The 19,352-nt window shown below is 51.7% G+C and overlaps 1 protein-coding gene across 1 annotated transcript; it reads left to right on the top strand.

Annotated features, from left to right (window-relative positions):
• The first annotated feature begins 2,057 nt into the window (after positions 1-2,057).
• Positions 2,058-18,127, top strand: CDC25A (cell division cycle 25A). The gene is made up of 16 exons (XM_083827626.1): positions 2,058-2,302; positions 5,078-5,163; positions 6,883-6,937; positions 7,629-7,664; positions 7,818-7,854; positions 8,249-8,350; positions 9,193-9,309; positions 10,178-10,312; positions 10,959-11,033; positions 11,690-11,842; positions 12,142-12,234; positions 12,598-12,660; positions 12,766-12,864; positions 13,671-13,801; positions 14,126-14,237; positions 15,607-18,127. The coding sequence occupies exons 1-16, from the start codon at positions 2,151-2,153 to the stop codon at positions 15,745-15,747; spliced, it is 1,587 nt and encodes a 528-aa protein (XP_083683752.1). The 5' UTR covers positions 2,058-2,150; the 3' UTR covers positions 15,748-18,127.
• The last annotated feature ends 1,225 nt before the right edge of the window (positions 18,128-19,352 follow it).

Genomic DNA, 19,352 nt, shown 5'->3' with positions numbered 1-19,352 from the left:
TGCAGAGACAGCCAACCCGTACCTGACCATCTCGAGGGACCGCAAAACCTTGCATATGGGAGAAGAACAGCAAAACCTCCCTGACACCCTCAAGAGATTCACGGGCAGTGCCAGCGTCCTGGGCTCCCAGGGCTCCACAGCAGAGGCATTGCTGGGAGCTGGAGGTAAGGGATGGGACAACTGGGCTGCGGGGGTGGCCGTGGTGCCCGTGCGGAGGAAGGACTCGGTCGGCGTGGCCATGGGGAACATGCTGCTATACTGGCCAGATCTCCCAGTGACAATGTCCACCTGTCCCTGCAGAGACAGGGAGATAAGATTAAGAGGGTGAGAAATAGCAGAGGGGCAGGGAAGCTTTGGGTGCTGATGCCGGTCTCTGACAGCGCTGCATGGCTCTGGATTTGTGTGGTGGGGGCAGCGCTGTGACAGTCACCCCACACCCAGGAACTCAGGGTGGAGACACAGAGCTGCTAATAGTGCTGGCAACTGCCCACGTAAAACATCAAAAAGTGTTAACCCCCCCCCCCCCCAAAAAAAATAAATGTTCAGGGCCCAGCAGAGAGCTGCAGTGAGGGCACAGCCTCAGCTTCCTTCAGGCTGCAAGAGAGGTGGTGGCGGGGCTGTGACGACGATCTGTGAGATCCTGGGCGGTCGGGGAGGGACAGGAGGGAGCGAATGCTGTGGTGTCTAATCAAGGAACCGAGAGCACCCCGAACTGGGGGTGGCAGTGCCCAGGCAGAGGGATGTGTGGTGCCCTGGAGCCGGGGGATCCCCCAGCCAGGCCCATTCCTACACGCGTCGGGGCTGATGATATCGGACCCACCAGCTCTGCGGCCGGAGACTGCCGAGCACCACCGGGAGCTCCGGCACAGCACATCCCGGGGACTCAGGTCAGCAGCAGAGATCTGCGGCTCCTTGCACAAGGAGGCAATGCGGGGCCTGCCTCACTGTTTCCCTGTTTTTCAACCTGCGAAACGGGACCATGTACAGCCATTGCTGCCTCCACCCTCCTCCACCACCAAGGGCCGGAGACGGGGCTGACATTACCGGGGCAGGGAATGGCGCCGTGTCCTCTGAAAGGCTGGGCGCGCATCCATTTTGCGGGCGAGCAGCGGAGCCTTGCTAAACACCACAGCCCGCCGCAGGGAGACGACAAGAGAGCCGCACTGCCTTTCCTCCCCGGAGACCTGTCCGTTCCCCGCAAGGGCCGGGGAACCGCCAGGCAGGCAGAGCACGAAGCAGCAATTAGCTCTGCAGGCACTGTGTCCCTGGGAACCCAGCGCTGAGCGCGCCTGGCGTTTCTCAGGGCAGCGAAACGGCCGGGAAACGAGAGAGACAAAGGGGGGCCCCGTGCTGCTGGGGGTGAGGGCTCAGCCCCGTGCCCTCTGCCTGTGGTGACAGACGGAGCCCAGAGGCGCCTTCAGGGCTCTGCTCAGGGTGCTGCCGGGACGTGCCCTGACGTTCGCAGTGGGCCGCCTGCTCTTTGCAGGTAATGGGGCTCTGGAAGCTTCCAGGCGTGCTGCCTGTGACAGACATCTCCATTTCTTTATCGACCGCGGCGGTGCTTGGCTGGACGCCGGCGCTCAGCGCCTCGCCGGAGCTGCGGCTGCCTCCCTGGGGACACCGCTTGTTTATCGCCGTCAGGGACCTCGTTTGGGCAGAAATGGCACGGGCCGGGCCCCTCGGCTCCCCGAGGCCCCGTTTTTTGCCCATTTTGTGCCCTTTCTCCTCATCTTCCCCCATTTTATCCGCTCCCCCTCGAGCCCTGTGGGGGGGGGGGGGGAGGGTCGCAGGGAGACAGCCTCCGACGGGTAGGCAAAGCGGCGCCTCGCCGAGGCAGAGGACTACATTTCCCAGCATGCCAGAGCGAGGCGGGCAACCAGTGAGCGCGTCGCCCGCCTCGCGGTGGCATGCTGGGAAGTGTAGTCCCCCATTACACCCCTCTCTTATTGGGCAGAAGAGCTGTCAACCAGCCGGGAGGTTGACCCTCCGACCGCTTCGATTGGCCGGCGAGCGGGCGGTGGGTGGGGCGACCCGGCTATAAAATCCGCCCCCCTCGCGGCGCCGCGCAGAGCGGCCTTGCGATTGGCGGCGGGAGCTTTGGCGCCAGCTTCGGGGCGGGCGGCGGCGCTGACAGGAGGCCGGGGGGAACGATGGAGGCCGCACCGGGAGGCTCCTACCGCCGCCGCCTCCTGCTGCTCTCGCCGGCCTCCCCCGCCGCCGTCAAGGCGCTGTTCCCCGCCGAGCTCTCGCCGGTCTCCGACCTCCGCCTGACCATGGAGCAGCTGGGACGCGGCTCGGCCGGGTCAGTGACTCCCCCCCCCCCCCCGGGGCCTGTCCCCGGCCCTCAGCGAGGCCTGGGGGCTCCGCTCCCCTCAGAGCAGGGCCGGGGGCTCCGCTCCCCTCCTCTCCTTTCCCCTCCTTTCCCCCCCGGAACGAGGCCTCCGCCCTCTCCCCAGGCGTGAGGCCAGGCCCAGGGGGTCCCGTCCCCTCTGCTCCGGCAGGGCCCCGGGGGGCGCCTCTGCCCTTCCCCCCCTGCAGAAACAGGGCCTCGAGGGCCTCAGCTACCTGCCCCCCCCCCCCAACTGCAGCCTCGAGGGCCTCCTCGTTTTCCTCCCACCCCCCGAAAACTGCAGCCTCGAGGGCCTCTCCCCCCCCCCTTCCTAACTGCAGCCTTGAGGAACTCTTCTTCCTCTGCCCTCCCCTTCTCAACTGCAGCCTCGAGGGCCTCCTCTTCCTCCTTCCCCCCCCAAACTGCAGCCTCGAGGGCCTCATCTCCCCCCCTTCCCAACTGCAGCCTTGAGGAACTCCTCTTCCTCCCCCCCCAACTGCAGTCTTGAGGAACTCCTCATTTTCCTTCCACCCCCCCCCCCCCCCCAAACTGCAGCCTCGAGGGCCTTCTCGTCTTTCTCCCTCCCCCAACTGCAGCCTTGAGGGCCTCTTCTTCCTCTCCCCCCCCCCCCCCCCCAATTACATCCTCGAGGGCCTCCTCTTCCTTCCACCCCCAACTGCAGCCTCGAGGGTCTCTTCTTCCCCCTCCTCCTCTCCCCAGCTGCAGCCTCGAGGTCCTCTTCTTCCTCCCCCCCCCCCAAATTAGAGCCTCGAGGGCCTCCTCTTTTTCCTTACCCCCAGCTGCAGCCTTGAGGATCCCTTCTTCCTGTACCCCCAACTGCAGCCTCGAGGGCCTCATCTCCCCCCACCTTCCCAACTGCAGCCTTGAGGAACTCTTCTTCCTCCCCCCCAGCTGCAGCCTCGAGGGTCTCCTCTTCCTCCTCTCTCCCCCCCCCGCCCAAACTGCAGTCTTGAGGGCCTCATCTTCCTCCTTTCCCCCCCCCCAAACTGCACCCTCAAGAGCCTCATCTCCCCCCCCCACCCCAACTGCAGCCTTGAGGAACTCTTCCCCCCCCCCCAACTGCAGCCTCGAGGGCCTCTTCCACCCCCAAAACGCAAGGCCTTGAGCTCATACCTCCCCCCCCTAGTAGTTTTTCTTGTGCTGCCCCCAAACCGAGGCCCCCAGGACTCCCTTCCCCCTCCTCGCCAGGTGCCCGATGCCCTCCCTGCCCCACAGAGCTCCCTTCCCCTCCCTTCCCCTCCCCTCCCCTGCAGCCCGGAGCCCCCCTGGCGCTCCTCCTCCCACCGCGTTCCCCCTTCTCTGCCGCCCTTTTCTCCCTCCTGCTTGGGCCCTGCTCCCCTGCCCACACGTGCTGGGGCTCCTGCTGCCTGCTGGGCCGTGTTCCTCCTCCCCTGGTGGCTCACCACGTGCCACCATCTTCTCCTATCTCTGGGCATCTGCCTCGCCCCCGAGCCCTTCCCTGTGCTTGGCTCCAAGGCTGCACGTTTTCCTCTTTCCCAGCTCCGTGGTTCGTCTCTCCTACGGCTCTGGCCTTGCTCTGGCCTCCTGCGTGGTCCTGAGAGCCCCCCCTGCGATTTGCCCTTTGCTTTTTGGCTTTATATCACTTTCGTTTCTGTAATCTGCCTTCTTGATGATTCTCCCTTCCTTCAGATTCCTGGGATTCCTGTGAGCAACTCACGCCAGCCCCCTCCACGTTCATTGTTCTGTCCTTTTGACTTTGTGCCCTGGCGCACCTTTCGAATTACCTGGTGTGAGAGGAGAAGCCGCCCCGCAGGAGCTCCTCCCGTAATTCAGATAACGCGGGGTATCCCTGTGCACGATGTGCATCTCCTGTAACGAAGCTGCTGTGACCCTGCCCACGTGTGAAGGAAGCGTGTACCTGCGGGGGTCGGGCTGTCGGGAAGGAGAGGGGCGCTGCCAGCCCAGCACAGCGCTCGTACCTGCGCCCGCTGCAGCTCCTTTGGGCTCCGGGTGCCTCGAGCCCCTTCACCCACACGCTCATCTGATGGTCCTGTGGGCGGGGAGGATCTTAGGTGATCAGCCAAAACTTGAGACCTAACTAGTTAAAAAAAAAAAAATACAGTTGTCTAACTCAAGCTCATTTTTGGATGCAAAGCAATCATTAAATCAGTGGCTGCCAGAGAGGGTTGCAGTCCCAAGGAAGATAACTGGGCTCTGATAAAGGTTTTTCTTGAGAATTGTATGGGAGATGCTGGCAGGGCTCTAGGCACCGGTGTCCTACTCCACGTTTGAAGTGGTTTTAGTCCTAAAGTTTTATTGCGGGGTGTTGCTTTGTTATGTTAGAACCTTCATTTGTGAAGGTACAAGATCACGAGGGACTCTAAAGCATAGTTTCGGAAAACCCTCGTGGTTTGTGTTATTTCCTCTGCACACCCCCTTCTCCAGCCACCCCTCATCTTTCTCGTTTGGAAGCCTCGTTTCTAACATCAATGCTACACATTTGTATTAAAAAATACTGAAACTGAGGTCCCTGAAGGCACTGAGCATGTTTGTGGGTGCAGTGATCTGGTGGTGGCATTGCCCGTGTGTTCAGCAGCGCAGAGCGCACGGAAGTCTGCAGGATTGCTAAGCAGGAGTCCTTGTACTTGGCCGGCAGTAAATGTTTCCGGGTATGCTTCCCTGTGCTGTATAGCTGCCTTCACGTCCTCTTCTGCTGTATTCCTCACTTTACGAACATTTAAAATGAGCCCTGAACTTCTTTTACAGTCAGCACGGAAACGCTGAACAAGATCCGGGAAACAGGAATACCAGCGGTCTGCAGAGAACGGTGTCATCGGAGTCAACAGACTCAGGTGGGGTGTTCTCGGGGGATAAAAGTGGGTAAGGAACGAAGGGCACTGCATCTGTACTCTGCTTTCAGGGTTAGGATACAGAGCTAGCGCTCCCTGTAGCTGCTTCTCATCCTCAAGCTCACGGAAGGCAGGCACATCTCCATCCCTCAGCGAAGCTCCTGCCGTCCCTGTTTTGGGTTGTGGGTTTTTTAATTGTCCCGGAGCACGTTAGCAGTAGAGCTAGCATGGAGGAAAAACTGGTTCTGGCTCCAGATGGGGGCTCTTTGACACAGATAACTCATCCCAAGGAGGGGGAAAAAAAAAGAAAAGCAAGACGTGGCTACTGACCTGTTCTGCTTTGTGCTCCAGCATGATTTGGAGAGACAAACCCCAGGTTATCAGGACGTTTTCTGATTGCCTTGATCTGCTCTGTGCGTGGCAGTAGGTCAACGCCTTATCGTGAGTGGATCAGCCCCTTGTGCAGCAGGGGTGGCTGAAGACGAATGCTGCTCGAGATAGCCCGAGATAGGCTTCCCCAGCGAGCTGGAGCCCCGCTATTCTCCGGTCTGTGGTGGCTGGCAGCTACTGGCCTGGGAGTGCTGCACGCTGGGGTTGTGCTCTGAGAGATAGCGTCTGGTTATTCACTGATAGGATCCAGCACGTACCTGCGCTCCGCTCTGGATGGGACCAGTTTGGGTTTCTGCCCTTTGGAGGGTGGTAACTTTGAAAGCAAGTTGAGTGGTTTCTCTCTTTAAACCCGAACTGTGCTAACCTGCCCTGCGCGCTTGAATCAGGGCTGTTCAGCAGGGTTTCCTTTGTGGCTTGGGTTTTGTTTGTGGCTTTTTGCATACAGAAGCTGGCTGTTTATCTTGAAATCTGGGGAGCTGCATTTTAGGACTGATATTTGCCTAGAAGTACTCTCGATTTGCTTTTTTTTTTTCCCCCTCTGGGTGAGACGGATTTTCAGTGAAAATAAAATAAGCAGTTACCCCATAATCTGTAGATTCAGAGAAGCCTCTGATACTTCACAGGTCCAGTGCTTCCACTGGAGTTTATGCACCAGTTTGTGCATGATATTTCTGTCTTCAAAGGAAGCCAGACAGTGAGTACAGCTGGCAAGCCACAAGGGGAGATAGATATACAGCCAGCTTGGTTATTCCACTTTCTTGTTTTTTTTTTCCTGCCTCCAAAGCAGGTCTCAAGTGTTTACAAAATACTTGTAAGGCTTCTGCTGTGCTGAGACCACCGCCTGTCCTGTTAGCCGGGTGAATTTTGTAGCTGTTAGCTTAGATCAGTCACTGAAGTAGCAACAAGTCTTGTGATGATCCTAGGGAGGTGTTCTGGTAAGGTGTGTGCCTGTCACTAGGGCTTGTGAATACTGTAAGCTCCTAGAGGATCTGTGTTTAAGCAGGTTTTGTATTTGCCTGTACTGAGAAGATGCTCTGTAGTTGTAATGTTCTGCTTGTGTTATTTTGCTCATGGAGTTCTTGCTTTTATTCCCAGTGCACTAATATGTGTTAAAAACGGCCTTTTTTTAGCTAAGATGTAACTGAAAACATGGCTTAAAAAACCCTAAAGGATTAAATGACTTAGTAAGATATATGTGAGGGTATAAGCCAAGATTATTCCATGTTAGGTGACTCAACGTCTTTTGGGGGAATGCTATAGTGAAGCCCAATAACTTGCATTTACTTGGTGCTCAGACACTGCTTGTTAGAAAATGCTGTCTGTCTTATGCAGGTTGTGCTTTGGATTCACCCAGTCCTCTGACCTCCAACGACATCCTGGAGGAAACGTACGTAACCCTAAGCTAAGCCCGACTCCTGTTTCATGTTGTACTACTAACCAATGCAGGCTGATGAGAAGCTTGATGTGCTTTTTTTTCATTTGCTGGCGTGTGTGCAGCGGGTTCTTGTCTCTTAAACTTCTAGAAGCGTGTGCTTTAGTGCTGTGCAGATGCTGGCTCGCTGTCTTGTCTGTGTCCCAGAGTACTAAGTCTTGGGTCTGAGTTGGTGTTGTACCAACCCAACCGTTTGTGTGTGACACTGATGCCTTACAAGGGTCTGCACCAAGTCACATGTAAGCTGCGGTTTTGACCTCAACACTTAAACTGTAACTTCTGCTTGTGTATGCCTTAACTGGTACCAAGAGGTTGCTTTTAGCTTGGAATTTGCCTCTCCCAATGAGAATTTTGAAAAGATCCTTTGCCCCTTTATTTATGGGGGCCAAATGCCTTTGGTTCCTGATTTACTGAGCTTTTATTCCTTTAATCTAGCTTCTTGTCTAGATGATGCTGAGAGGAGAGAGCAGGATTCCAGTTAGTGCTTTGAAAACTAGGAGGGGATAAGCTGGCTATAAATACCTCTTGGGAAGGACAAAGCGTCATCAAAAAGCATGTTGGCTTCTGTTTAGCATAACACTCTGACCTAAATAAAAGGTTGACTTTTAGTCTATCTTTTGTTAACTGTGGGGCATCTCAATTTCAGGTTTGAGAAAGCGATTCTTGAATCTAGCAGACTGAAGTAAGTATCTTTGTGTTTTAACTTCTTTGTTCAGTGACTTTTCTGGATTTGCCTCTAGCTTATAGTTTTGTTGAAAAAAAAAGTGAGTTCTACTCACATTTATTTCAACATTGTCTCTTAAAAGATAGTAATCTTGGTTCTTTTTTGTTGTAGCATTCGACTGCCTCTCAGAAGAATACATTCACTGCCAGTAAGTGAGGGTGGTATTGATCTTGTGCAAATGTTAAAGGATTTAGTGTGTGAAGTGTTTTTAGTTGGATCTGTCCCACAACTTGCTAATTTATTGGCTTCAAGAACAGCTGCTGTGGTGCTTGACTTGAAAACTGTCAAATTTACAGCTTCTAAACTCGAAATCTTGTCCACGTGTTGATGTAAAATTTCAGTGATGTAGCTTTGTCACCAATGCAATTGGAGCACTGCATTTTGATACCTGCGTGAGGTGTCAGCATAAGGCTCCTGCACATAGGTGCCCCAACTTGCAGATGAATGCCTTATACTCCTGTTAACTCCTCTTTTGCTTAAAATCTGGTTGTGCAAAGGTTACAGCATGGTACTAAACTAGCCTTTCTCTATGAATTTTGTAGCAGAGGCTCCTGGGATCCAGTCCCGCTCTGAAGAGAAACCATTCAGATTCTCTGGATTGTGATGCTTTTCAACTCTTAGAGCAAAATGAAAACAAGGAGAACGTAAGCATTGCTTTTTGTCTGCGGAGATGGTAGTGTAAGAGGCGATAGCAAGGAAGCTGAATTAGCATGCCCCTTCCTCAGCAGGTGTGGTGGAAGAGGCTTCGATTAGTGCCTGCCAGACTACAGCTCAGACATGACAAAGCTTTTGCACAGCTTATTTGGGGGAAACTTGCAGTGAAGTGCGACAACACTGATTATAGTGGCTGCAAACTGACTACAGGTTGTTAAAAATTTGGAAGGCTTTGACTATGCAGGACTGACTTTGTGCTATCGGACCTGACTAGTCTGTGGCAAGGCAAAATGTTTTCTTAGTGCTACCTTTGGATAGCTGCAAGGGGTGCCTCCAGAAGGCTGCATGGATCACCGTATCTTTTTTCCACTGGTGATACAGGGGAACCTGGGCTCCCCAGCAGCACAAATGCTCTTTTACCTACTTGGTCTGTAAGGCCTGGCTGCTGGACATGCCATCGACAGGTCTCTGCAGAAAAGCGGTGCTCAGGAGCAGGGGCCTGTCACCTAGCAACAAATGTAGTTCTGTTGACCAAGCCACAGCCTCGGCTGCCTTAAAAATAATTTCTTTTGCAGAGAAATTGACTGCCAAAAGGAATTAAAAAAAAAAAAGCCTTAAACCTGCAGATAACAAGAGGATGAAAGCTTGGTTATGTTAAATGAATCACTATTGTAACATCTTTACTTTGAAAACATTCGCACTCCGATTTCTGTTGGCAGCAGGGAACTTATATCCAACATGTCAGCTTAAAGAGAGAAGATGCAGTGATCCTAGCAACTTACACAGTTTGTTATTTTGGTAAAACGATCACTTTTCTATTTTTTAAATTCAGGAATCATTCGAGTTTAAGAAGCCAACCAAACCAGCTTCTCGTAGTTCTGTGCACATCCGTTCCCATGATGGAAAAGGTGTTCCTGGACAAAGGCAGAATTCCTCCTCAGCTCAGGGAGTAAGTACCGCGGTGTTCTAGACAATTAATTCCCACCTAATCCTCTGCGTGCGTACTGTTAGGGAAGAGGAAGAATTGCATCGTGGTTCTAAGACACTGCTGTTTCTTGTCACTACTCATGTGCCAAATAGGAAAGCTCATCTGTCTGTCAGATGAGAACACTCTTGTGTTTGGCTCATGAGGGAGATTGTTCTGTAGTCTGTGGAAGATGAGTAAATGCAGAGCTGAGGCTATGCTGCAGTAAGTCAAGTGAATGGGGACATTAGTGCAGAGTAGATGAAGTTAATTTGTAATTGTTTCCGTTATCAGTAAAATGGATATTTATATTGATGCAGATGCACTGGGAACAATGAAGCCAACTATGTAGATGCAACTGGATCTTATCCAGATATGACATGCAGAAAAAATATTACTTGATGTGCTGTTGCTTTGCAAAACTTTGCAGAAGCAACTAGAAAACAAACATGATGGATCCTTGCACAGAAACAGAACTGGGGGGCCAAGTCTTCTCTCCACTCCTTGAATCTGGTAGTACTTCATTGTGCTTAGTACTCCTGATCTGGTACTTGGGAACTATGGAGTTAATACTCCTGTTCCTGTGACACTGTCAGTTCCTCCCCTTTGCATCTTCACTGAATAACTTCCTCAAGAGAAGAGGATTATTGTGTAACCAGGCTAATGAAGCACTCTGCAGTTGTAAGGATCAAATAAAGTACTGGAACTCAGTTTGGGGTTTGCTCAAGTCCATGTATTCCAAGTGCTGGGATAACCTCCATCTTTTCTGTAGTTCAGTGAGCAGCATGGCATCATCTGTTTGCAGTATCCTACTGTAAAGAGAATATTGGTAAAGCTAAGTATTTTTTCTCAGTTTCCATCTAACGAAATACCCACGGGTGAGCTGGAAAACCAGAGGTCAGCTTTCCAGCAGCAGTCTTCTCTAACTTCCTCTGAAAGCGAAGATGATGATGGATTCCTAGAGCTCTTAGATGAGCAAGATTTGAAGGTATGTACAAAATATCAACACTTTGAAAATCATCTCTATATAATGTTAGTCTGCCAACAATGTCTGCAGCTCATGTATGCTCTAGAAGTCAGTGCAGTATTATGTCGGCCTGCAAAAAGCTGGGTACTAGGGATTCCTGAAAGACTGAGTTATCTCTTGCAATGCTTCCATTTTTGTTTTTATATGTGCTGTTTCCTAGTGCAGGCAATGGTATTTACTTGGTGGGAGAGCAGCAGTTAAAGGTATTGCTGCTGTTCTGTTGGTAGCTGAATTGCATTGCTAGAGAGAATTATTTGAGTAGTTGGTTTTTCTAAAGAAAACTTGTTGAAAGAGCTAGAGGTAATATTTGCTTTCAAGCCACTTATATAGAAGGCTGTTTCTAATTGAACTTGAAATGCTTAATGCTTTGGAAGAATGGAAAGTAATTTGGAAGTAATGAATGAATTGATATAACTTACCGGTTCCAATATGCGTCACTTCAGTTCTGTTATTTTACTGAGTATTGGGCTAGTAATTGAGCTGAATTCCTCAACCTGCTCTGGCAGCTGTATTAAATTGCAATGTTTGCCCAAGCTATGCAAGAGCCTTAGATATTTACATTGTCTGTCCCTGGTGAAATAAATGAGAGTGAACCTTCATTTCCCAGAACGATGAGGAGATGCCATCTGACGTGGCAAGCCTCTGGACTGCACCGCTAGTCATGAAGAAAACGGACAATCGGGTGAGTGTTCAAGCAGAGCACAGCAGAACAGAGACGGGAACTTTGTTCTGGCATCCATTTTTCACTCCTGGGAAAAGCGATCACACTGTCTCTGTTCCTACATCCCTAATAAAACAAGGTGTAGTATAAAAACCCTATGCTATTTTGTAATTGCTAAAGCCTGATGCCTGGAAGGTTGTGTCAGTGTAGAACAATGCTCATTGTGTGCATCTATGTTAATTTTCTTTTTACTAAAACACTTCATAAATGCGGAAGATTTTTTTGACTTCCCTTATCGGATACTTGTTGACATATCTTGAAAACATTTTTCATAGGCTTACCTGAAATGCCTGTAGCCCAATCTTCTGATAATAGACTGTGAGGGCAGTTCAGTCTCGCAGCAGCAGGCTTTTAATCTGCGGGTAGATTGTCTGCTAATTGATAGAAAGCACTCTGCCAGCACATCATTGTGCTCTCAGCTCACCCAGTCTGCACAGCGAGAGACAAGTGTTACTGGCAATGTAGGTCCCCAATTTAGATGACCCTATTTACTTCCTGCTGTTGCTATGCAGTGACAGTCTTATATAAGGCAAAACTTTGAATAGTCTGAAAGCCTGAGGCTGGCTTAATTTCTAATTCTAATCTTTGCTAGACAACTCTAACTTCTCTCCTTGTAGGCCAAACGATGCCGGTTGTTTGGCTCTTCATCTCTGCCCAGTGGCGTAGGCAGAACTACCCAGAAAAGGATAGAGAGATCGCAGGAAGAGAATTCTCCAGGGAAAAGCAAGAAGAGGAAAAGCCTGCCCGGAACACCATCCGAAGATGCAACGGTTGGTGGCTTGGCATTCAGTGTTGTGGTAGAGAATTAATTGGGGAAGGTCAAATACAGTTGCCTAGTTTATGAAGGTTAATGAATTGCTGATCTGCCAAAACTGCCTTCTCTGTGCATAGTGTAGGGGCTGAGGGGAGTCGGTGCACTGGTTGCGTGCTCCTGAGCCTCTTTCCCTGCGATCCAAAAGGGAAACTGAGTCACGGTTCAGGGTGTCAGCAAACAGAGTTTTGTTACGCTGTGGGGAAGGGGTCTCTGCTGTCAGTGCTCAGTGTTCATCTCTAACCTGTCTCCCTCTAGAATCTGAAGATAGTAAAGACACAATCCTCTGCAGCAGAGATTGAAAGCATTTTGGACAGTGATCAAAGAGACCTGATTGGTGACTTCTCAAAGGTAATTGATCTGTTTTAATTGTCTCTTTTGGTAGTGATGTTTCGAACCAGCCCAAGCGAAGCACTTCCCTTCAATGGTACATTTTCACACTAATAGTGCAGGTTGTCACTGGGAACGGTGCTTTCATAAGTTAGATGTGAAGTGATTGTTTTGTCATTCAAAAATACTTACAAAATCCCTTCAGTATAGGAGCCAAAGAAAATCTGTCCCTAAGTTTTAGAATTCTGTTTTAACTCTTACGCTTTGCTGAAGAGATTCTGGTCAATAAAGCATTTGTGTTACGAACCGAGCTGCTGGATGCTCTGCTACCAAGTATGTGGGACACGCTTGGAATTTCTCAATTAAATGCTCTCTGTTTTCTAGGGTTATTTGTTCCACACTGTTGATGGGAAGCATCAAGATTTAAAATACATTGACTCGGAAATGGTATGTGTTCCAGGGACAGTAAGGAAAATTCTTCATTTAAGAAAAATATCTCAAAACATCTAAACTGTATTGTTGTGGGGGTATTCTTTGTGTGTGTCTTTTCAGATTGTGTCTGTGCTGACTGGAAAATTTGCAAGCTTCATCAAGGAATGTGTGATAATTGACTGTAGATACCCATATGAGTATGAAGGAGGACACATTAAGGTATGTTGCTGACTCTGTAAGAGCAACGTGGAGTTGGCTGAAGTTGCCTATTGGGCAAAATGGGGACGCTTGGCACCATGTGGGGCTCTTCCTCACTAGAAGTGTCTCAGACCATGCGTATCTTCTGGCTGAGGTGCCCGGGTAGCCCAGAGAGGTTTGGGATCTCGTTATGCCTGCACACTGCGTGAATCTCAGGATACTGAGCGCTCACTTGGTCCCTGAAGTGACTGCCCTCTGAGGAGGGAGCCTTTCCCTTTCCTTAACCAGAGGAGGTGGCCTGTGTGGCAAGCAGGGAGATGCATCCAAAGGAAGATGTGAGACGTTCCAGTGTCCAGCATCCTGATATCCAGGGGAGCTAAGATTAGAATACTGCATTTCATTTAAATGGTCACTTCATCTGTAGGACAAAGGGCTGTGGAAAGCGTAATTGTTCATGGGGTCTGTTGCTCGAGTAAGCCGGCTGGCCCCCAAACAGTGAGGTGGGAAGTGAAATCCGACTAGCCACAGCCTCCTACTGTTGAAATGGCCACCTGGGGCTGGTCACAGCCACTCAGGGCAGTGTTAGACTGTGCGTAACATTCTGCTTGGGTTTGAAGCTTTGTTCCCAATGCCAAGCTCCTCTGGGAAACTTGAGGGGAGAGCTCGCAAGGAGGCGGGATGGGCTTGTTGCTGTTCCCCTCTTACTTGGGCACGACTGGTGCTTAGGGACGTGGTTTAGTGGGTGACATTGGTAGCAGGGGGATGGTTGGAAAAGATTTTCAAGATCATCTGGTCCGACCTTAATGGTTCTGTGACTGCCTCTACAGGGTGCTGTAAACCTACATATGGAAGAGGACGTGGAAGACTTCTTGCTGAAGAAGCCGATCCTGCCATCGGAGAACAAACGGGTGATCATAGTGTTCCACTGCGAGTTCTCTTCGGAGCGGGGCCCACGGATGTGAGTTATCCCACAACACCAGACATGAGCTGACTGCCCTGCTGGTCGAGAGCACGGCTTTCATGGAGGCACCAGTTTTTGTGCTGGCATGCTGCTTAACGTGTGGTTTGTCATGAGTAGATACTGCTGGTGCGCTGGAACGCTTAAAAGTAGGAAGTGCGATCCAGTTAGCCGCCCTTTGCAGTGAGCATGGCTTGCTGGTGTTTCCCTAATGGGCAGCAGCTTGCTACCACAGCCCAGGGAACAGGAGGCGCGGGGGGAGCACTGTCTTCATGCGTTACTTGTCGAATGCAAGCCGTGATGTGGGATCTCTTCCTGCTGCAGGTGCCGGTTTGTGAGGGAGCGGGACAGGCTGGGTAATGAATACCCCAACCTCCACTACCCAGAGCTGTATGTCCTGAAGGGGGGCTACAGGGATTTCTTCCTAAGGTGCCGTGTAAGTAATGCACTTAAATTCAGCCCTTCTGTTTTCTTCTTCAAAGAGAAGAAAGGATAAATACCCCAATTTCCTGCGGTGGCTTTTTCTGCTTTGTTCAGTGCTCTCCTGTACTGAGAGCAGTTAACATCTGGCAGTGATGTTCCCTTCACTTCTCTAAGCGGATTCCGTACCTTAGAGCTGTCTTGCTGCCATAGCTGAAATGTTTTTCTGCTTGTCTCTAGAGTAAAATATAAAACTGTTTTCCGCCTTTTTATAAGAACCAGGAGTTCAAAATGTCATTCAGAGAAGGAATTTAAGACTGCTTAGCCTGCAAGGACTAGGAGGGAAGAGAGAGGCCTGACAGTAATTGCTGTATGACGAATGGAAATGTCAAGTCTCTTGCTATACCAAGAAAGCAAAATTGGAAGCGCAAAGCTTGAGTTTTTCAACCCCTAATTCAGAAAAGGAGACTAATAGATGCCCAGCAGCTCTTCCCAGTGCCGTGAGGATGGTGCTAATTGCATTGCTTGTTTTCTGGTGCTTTAGCATTTCAGCTGGATGCTATTTCTCCTTGTTCTGGCACAAACTAGGCTATGGTCTGACTCTCACTTTAGTCCCTGTCAGGGCCTCACACTTTGGAGTATCTCTTAGATCACCTTCCTGTTCCAAGACTTGCTGTGCTTTCAAACAGGTGGGAGGGATTCCTTCAGCCCCTTTGCAGCCAGCGTGTCAGGGGCAGGGCTGTGTGCTGCTCCCCATGTCTGCCCCCGCACCGTTTCCCACCTCATTGGGATGTTGGGTCTTGCAGCATTTGGGCCCGCTCGGGGTTGCTGCTGCTCACGACAGTCGTGTTTTTCGGCTCTCCTGCAATCTGCAGGCTCCTGTGTGGCTGTGGATGCCCCAGGGGTTGTTTCTGGCCCCTTGGCCGCGCTCTCCTGAGCTGGGAGGACCGAGGGCCTCAAGGTGGCAGCACGGAACAGCCGATGGCAGCGCTCACTGCTCTCGGATCTGGGAGAGCCAGGGGCTGCCCAGCCTGGAGATGCGTTTTTCACATCTTCGTTATTTCAAGGTGAACGCTGGACAGGCTTACTTAGCTTGCTTGCACTAAATATTGATGTCTGCCAGGAAAGTGGGGTGAGAGCTCTGTGTAGAGGGCTGAAAGTCCTTCGTTTGATAGCTACCGCTTCTGAAGTAGCTGTAATCTCAGTGTCACTCGGCTTTGCTCGCGAACGCCTGGTATGCGACTCCTGCTTGTGCTCCAGCTCAGTGGGTTCAGATCTGTTCGCTCTGGTGGCAGTTGTTTGAGCGGCTGCTGCCAGGCTCTTGGCGATGCTCAGAGACCATTGCTCCTGGCACGCCGAGGTGAAACCAGCTTCTCTTTCCCCAGAGCTTCTGCGAGCCCCAGAGCTACCGCCCCATGCACCACGAGGACTTCAAAGAAGACTTGAAAAGATTTCGCACCAAAAGCCGAACCTGGGCTGGTGAGAGGAGCAAAAGGGAACTGTACAGCCGCTTGAAGAAGCTCTGAGGGCCGACGGGATGAGCAAAGACTGCGCGCTGCGGGGTCGGGGGGAGCTGTAGCGGGAGGGAAGCTTGCCTGCTCCTTGCTGGTGGTTACCGGGGGCCAGCCCTCTCCTCATCTGTCCTAATGGTAACGCTGCGGCCGCAGGCTTGAACCGAGCAACCCAGGTACCGGCTGGAAGCCGACTGTGCTGAATATTCTTGTTACGCTGCCTCAAGGAAACGGCTTCTCACGCTCTGACATCCACAAACTGTCCAACAGCCTGCCCCAGGAGGCTGGGAGGAGGCTGTCCTCTGCGGCGTACGCGGGGCTTGGCCTGGCATGTGGCGTGAGGAGGGAGGATATTTTAGTGCCTGTTAGTTTTTTAAATGCCTTATTTTATTTAAATACAGTCAAGTGAAGCTAAGACCGCTGCAGTTGAATCATCTGGATTGTACTCAAGCTTTTTCTGCTGAAGGGCAGCCGGCTGTTGTGGGTGCGGGTGGAGGTTTAATGCTTTTTCTCAGCTGCAGCTTGGGTTGTGTTCTGGCAGCGTAACGCGTGGTGGTGCAGCACGATGGGAAACGCTCCCTTACAGCCAGGGCTTCCACGTCGCTGAGCTCCCGTGTTACGCTGAGGGAAGCCTCCTGAAGAAATACCGATGGGGAAATCGCTTTTTTTTTACGTAGATATCATGTTCACCTCATTTACTTAATCTCAATTGCTTTATTTTGTATTAACTTGAATTTAGCTGCTGCTTTAGTTCTAAAGAAATCGGTGTCTCAAAGTCGTCAGAATCTCTGGGAACTGAAGTTAATTCAGGACTGGACAGCCTGGGGTGATCCCAGGGACACCAGGTGGCAAAGCTGTCACCGGTGTTCTCAGCAGCAGCGTTTGCTGCTGCTGCTCCCTCCCAGGCCGTGTGCGAGTGTCATGAAATGTGTCCAGAAGAGAGCCTGGCCAGGAGGGACCAGGCTCACGCCATCAGCGCGCCTCCCCGAGGCTGCCCTGAAGCCGTTCCTGTTGCCGTGGGTTTGCCTTCAGCCAGCTCTCCAGCATCCAAGTCTCTCCTGGCAGGAGAGGCAGGAAACGCAGTTAATTGCGGAAGGAAGAAGAATTCCTCGGGTAGTTTTGCACCCTAGGGCTGAGCCGTACGAACTGCCCACCTAAAGCAGGGCTTGCGGTTCCGTGGCGTAGCGGGGACCTAAAACCTGAAGTGCTAAACCAGCTTTGCTGCCCCTTCTTGTGGCACACCCGCAGAACCTGGCGGCAGCTCAGTGACTTGAGGCTGAGGCCAGCCGCCTGCCCCAGCAGCGCCGTGCTTGCTGTAGCTCCTCTCACTGACGGCCGAGCGCCCTGGTGAAGCTCGCGCAGGCTGGGAGCAGCCACAAGTCCTGGAAACTGCTGTCACTTCAGCAGAAATCCACATTTTCCATGGCCTGGCTCGCTCTGCCTGAGCCAGTCTTGCCTGCTGTTACATCTGTGTCAAAGAATTGACTTGAAACAGAGGTGTCTTGTGTGGGCTTTTAACTTGACTTTTTAAAATTGTTTCTTAAAACCTGCTGTTAATCCTCCTGAGAACAGAAAGGGTAGGCTTTGAACTCTGACTTGCTCATTTAGAAAAAAAAATTGAGCTTTGTTTCAGCAAAAATTATTACCTTGAGGGGGGAGATGAAATGACACAACAGAAATCATGACTGCCTCGTTGCTCTTTGCGTGTCCCACGTCTCATGAGGCTTTGAACTTCAGAGGAAGCCGGTGAGGCCTGGGAGGGCTGCACTGCCATGGGGGTTGCCTGTTGTGGGGCGCAGGCAGCACCCTGACCAACACAAACTGCTTTTAAGTGGTAAAGAATCAGTTTAGCAATGCAACTGCCACAGGGGCTGTTTGAGCGCAACTTTGTAACCAGGCACATAGTCACTGTGAAAGTTTAACTTGCCACATTCCAAAAAAAAAAAAAAAAACTAAAAATGGGTGGAGGGGAATAGATTCGTTTGAGGGGTGATGCTCTTTTGAGATTACTTATTTGCAGTTTCTGGAGTAATGCATTGCAGCGATCTGTGGCTTTAGTTGTGCGCTGTGCAGATGCCCCTGCCTTGCTGGGTATCCCGAGCTCCCTGATATTCAGGAAGCAAACTGCTGTGGGTGTCGCTGCTCTGCTCTTGCAGTATCGGAGCATGGAGCTGCAGCCCATGCTTTGCTCGCGATTGCCTCGTGCCCTGCTGGGGTGGGCACGTGGCCCCTCGCCTTACCCCCAGCCCTGTTCCCGTGTGTGCTGTGGTGAGCCCTGTGGGTGTGCAGGAGAAAGCTGCGCTGTGTATGTTTCCAACCGGGATCTGTACTATATCAGCCTGCGACTGTAATAACGGACTGCTGCAGGCAAAGAGAATAAAGTACTTGAACTCCAGCCTCTGTCTGCTGCCTTTTCCCTGCTAGAAGGGGTGCGGAAGTGCTCGGGGGGAATGTGCAGCTCCCTGGCGCGTTGAAAAGAAACCTGCATCGAAAAGAATCGCTGCCTTCCTGGCTTGCCTTTCGTGATTCTGGGGTAACGTCAAACTGCAGCTCTGAAAAATAGCACCCTGCTTTCCTGGGTGTATCGGGAGCTTCTCTGTATGGTGTTCCTGCACCTGCAGGGGCCTGGGCAGGAGCCCATCGTGTCCTAGTGCAGTGACGGGCAGCGTGGGGACAGCCCAGCTCAGCACCTCTGCTCCTTCCAGGCCCCTGGGGACCTTTGATCATCCCAGTGTCTTGGGCACGCCAGAGCTGCAGCCCTCTGACTTTCAAAGCTTGTTTCCGTCGTGCTCTCTGCGCTGCCCTGTTGCAGCTCCCTTTTGGATGAAGATCCTCGCCCGTGCTGGAGGCTTTCCCCACGGAGCTGCTTCCTGAAGGTGGCTTCAGCAGGAGGTGCGGGGCTGCAAAGCAGGTGGCCAACAACAACGGGGTCAGCACTAAAAGCTTCACTTAAAATGCAGCAATGTGACTTCAAATCCACTGGAGGCTAAAGCAGAATAGGGGAGGGTTGTTTTTCCTTACTGCCTCCATCTGTCATACTTAAAACTGATGTTGAAAGCAGCTTACGGCTTCATCAGCCTTTGCCGTGAGCTCCTGAATGCCACAAAGCTCGGTGTTTTCTCTCATTCTGCTTTACCTTTTCTGGCCTGAGTGAAAACTTGTCCTGTTGTTTATTTTGCAATGTTTTTGGCTCCTGCGAGCTGTGAAGGGCCGGCTGCTGTGGATGTGCCAGCAGCTCCTTCAGAGGGGGACTGAAAAGGGGCCGGGGGCTGGGCATCCCCGCAGCGCTGCCTCCCTGCGGCTTTTCAGCCCCTGCTTTGTGGGGAGCGGCGGCATCTCTTAGCTGCAGGTGCTGTGCTGGCCAAACCGCGCGTCTGGTGGCCTTTTACACCTTCTATAATCCCTCTTTGTCGTTCTGCCTCCACTATTTCCTTTTCCTGGGGAGGGCTCGCACCCTTCTGCGATGTTATTTGACCAGTAGAGGTGCTCCCAGCGGGGGCACCAGGACTTCCCTCGGCTCGCGGCAGGAGCACAAAGCACATACCAGGTGCCTGGTACCCAGCGCGGGGGGAAGGCAAAAGGATCCTCTGCGAGGGCCTGAGTGTGACCGGAGTGCCCTG

The sequence above is a fragment of the Anser anser genome, assembly GCF_964211835.1.
Source record: "Anser anser genome assembly, chromosome: 2".
NCBI lineage: Eukaryota > Metazoa > Chordata > Aves > Anseriformes > Anatidae > Anser > Anser anser.
This window is presented reverse-complemented; position numbering and strand designations above follow the sequence as displayed.

Bases quoted from the DNA above. Each gene is read 5' to 3' on its own strand.
- CDC25A (XM_083827626.1), top strand. From the start codon at position 2,151: ATGGAGGCCGCACCGGGAGGCTCCTACCGCCGCCGCCTCCTGCTGCTC. The intron at 8,351-9,192 runs GTAAGCATTGCT...TTTTAAATTCAG, and splicing joins AAAATGAAAACAAGGAGAAC to GAATCATTCGAGTTTAAGAA. The intron at 11,843-12,141 runs GTTGGTGGCTTG...GTCTCCCTCTAG, and splicing joins CACCATCCGAAGATGCAACG to AATCTGAAGATAGTAAAGAC.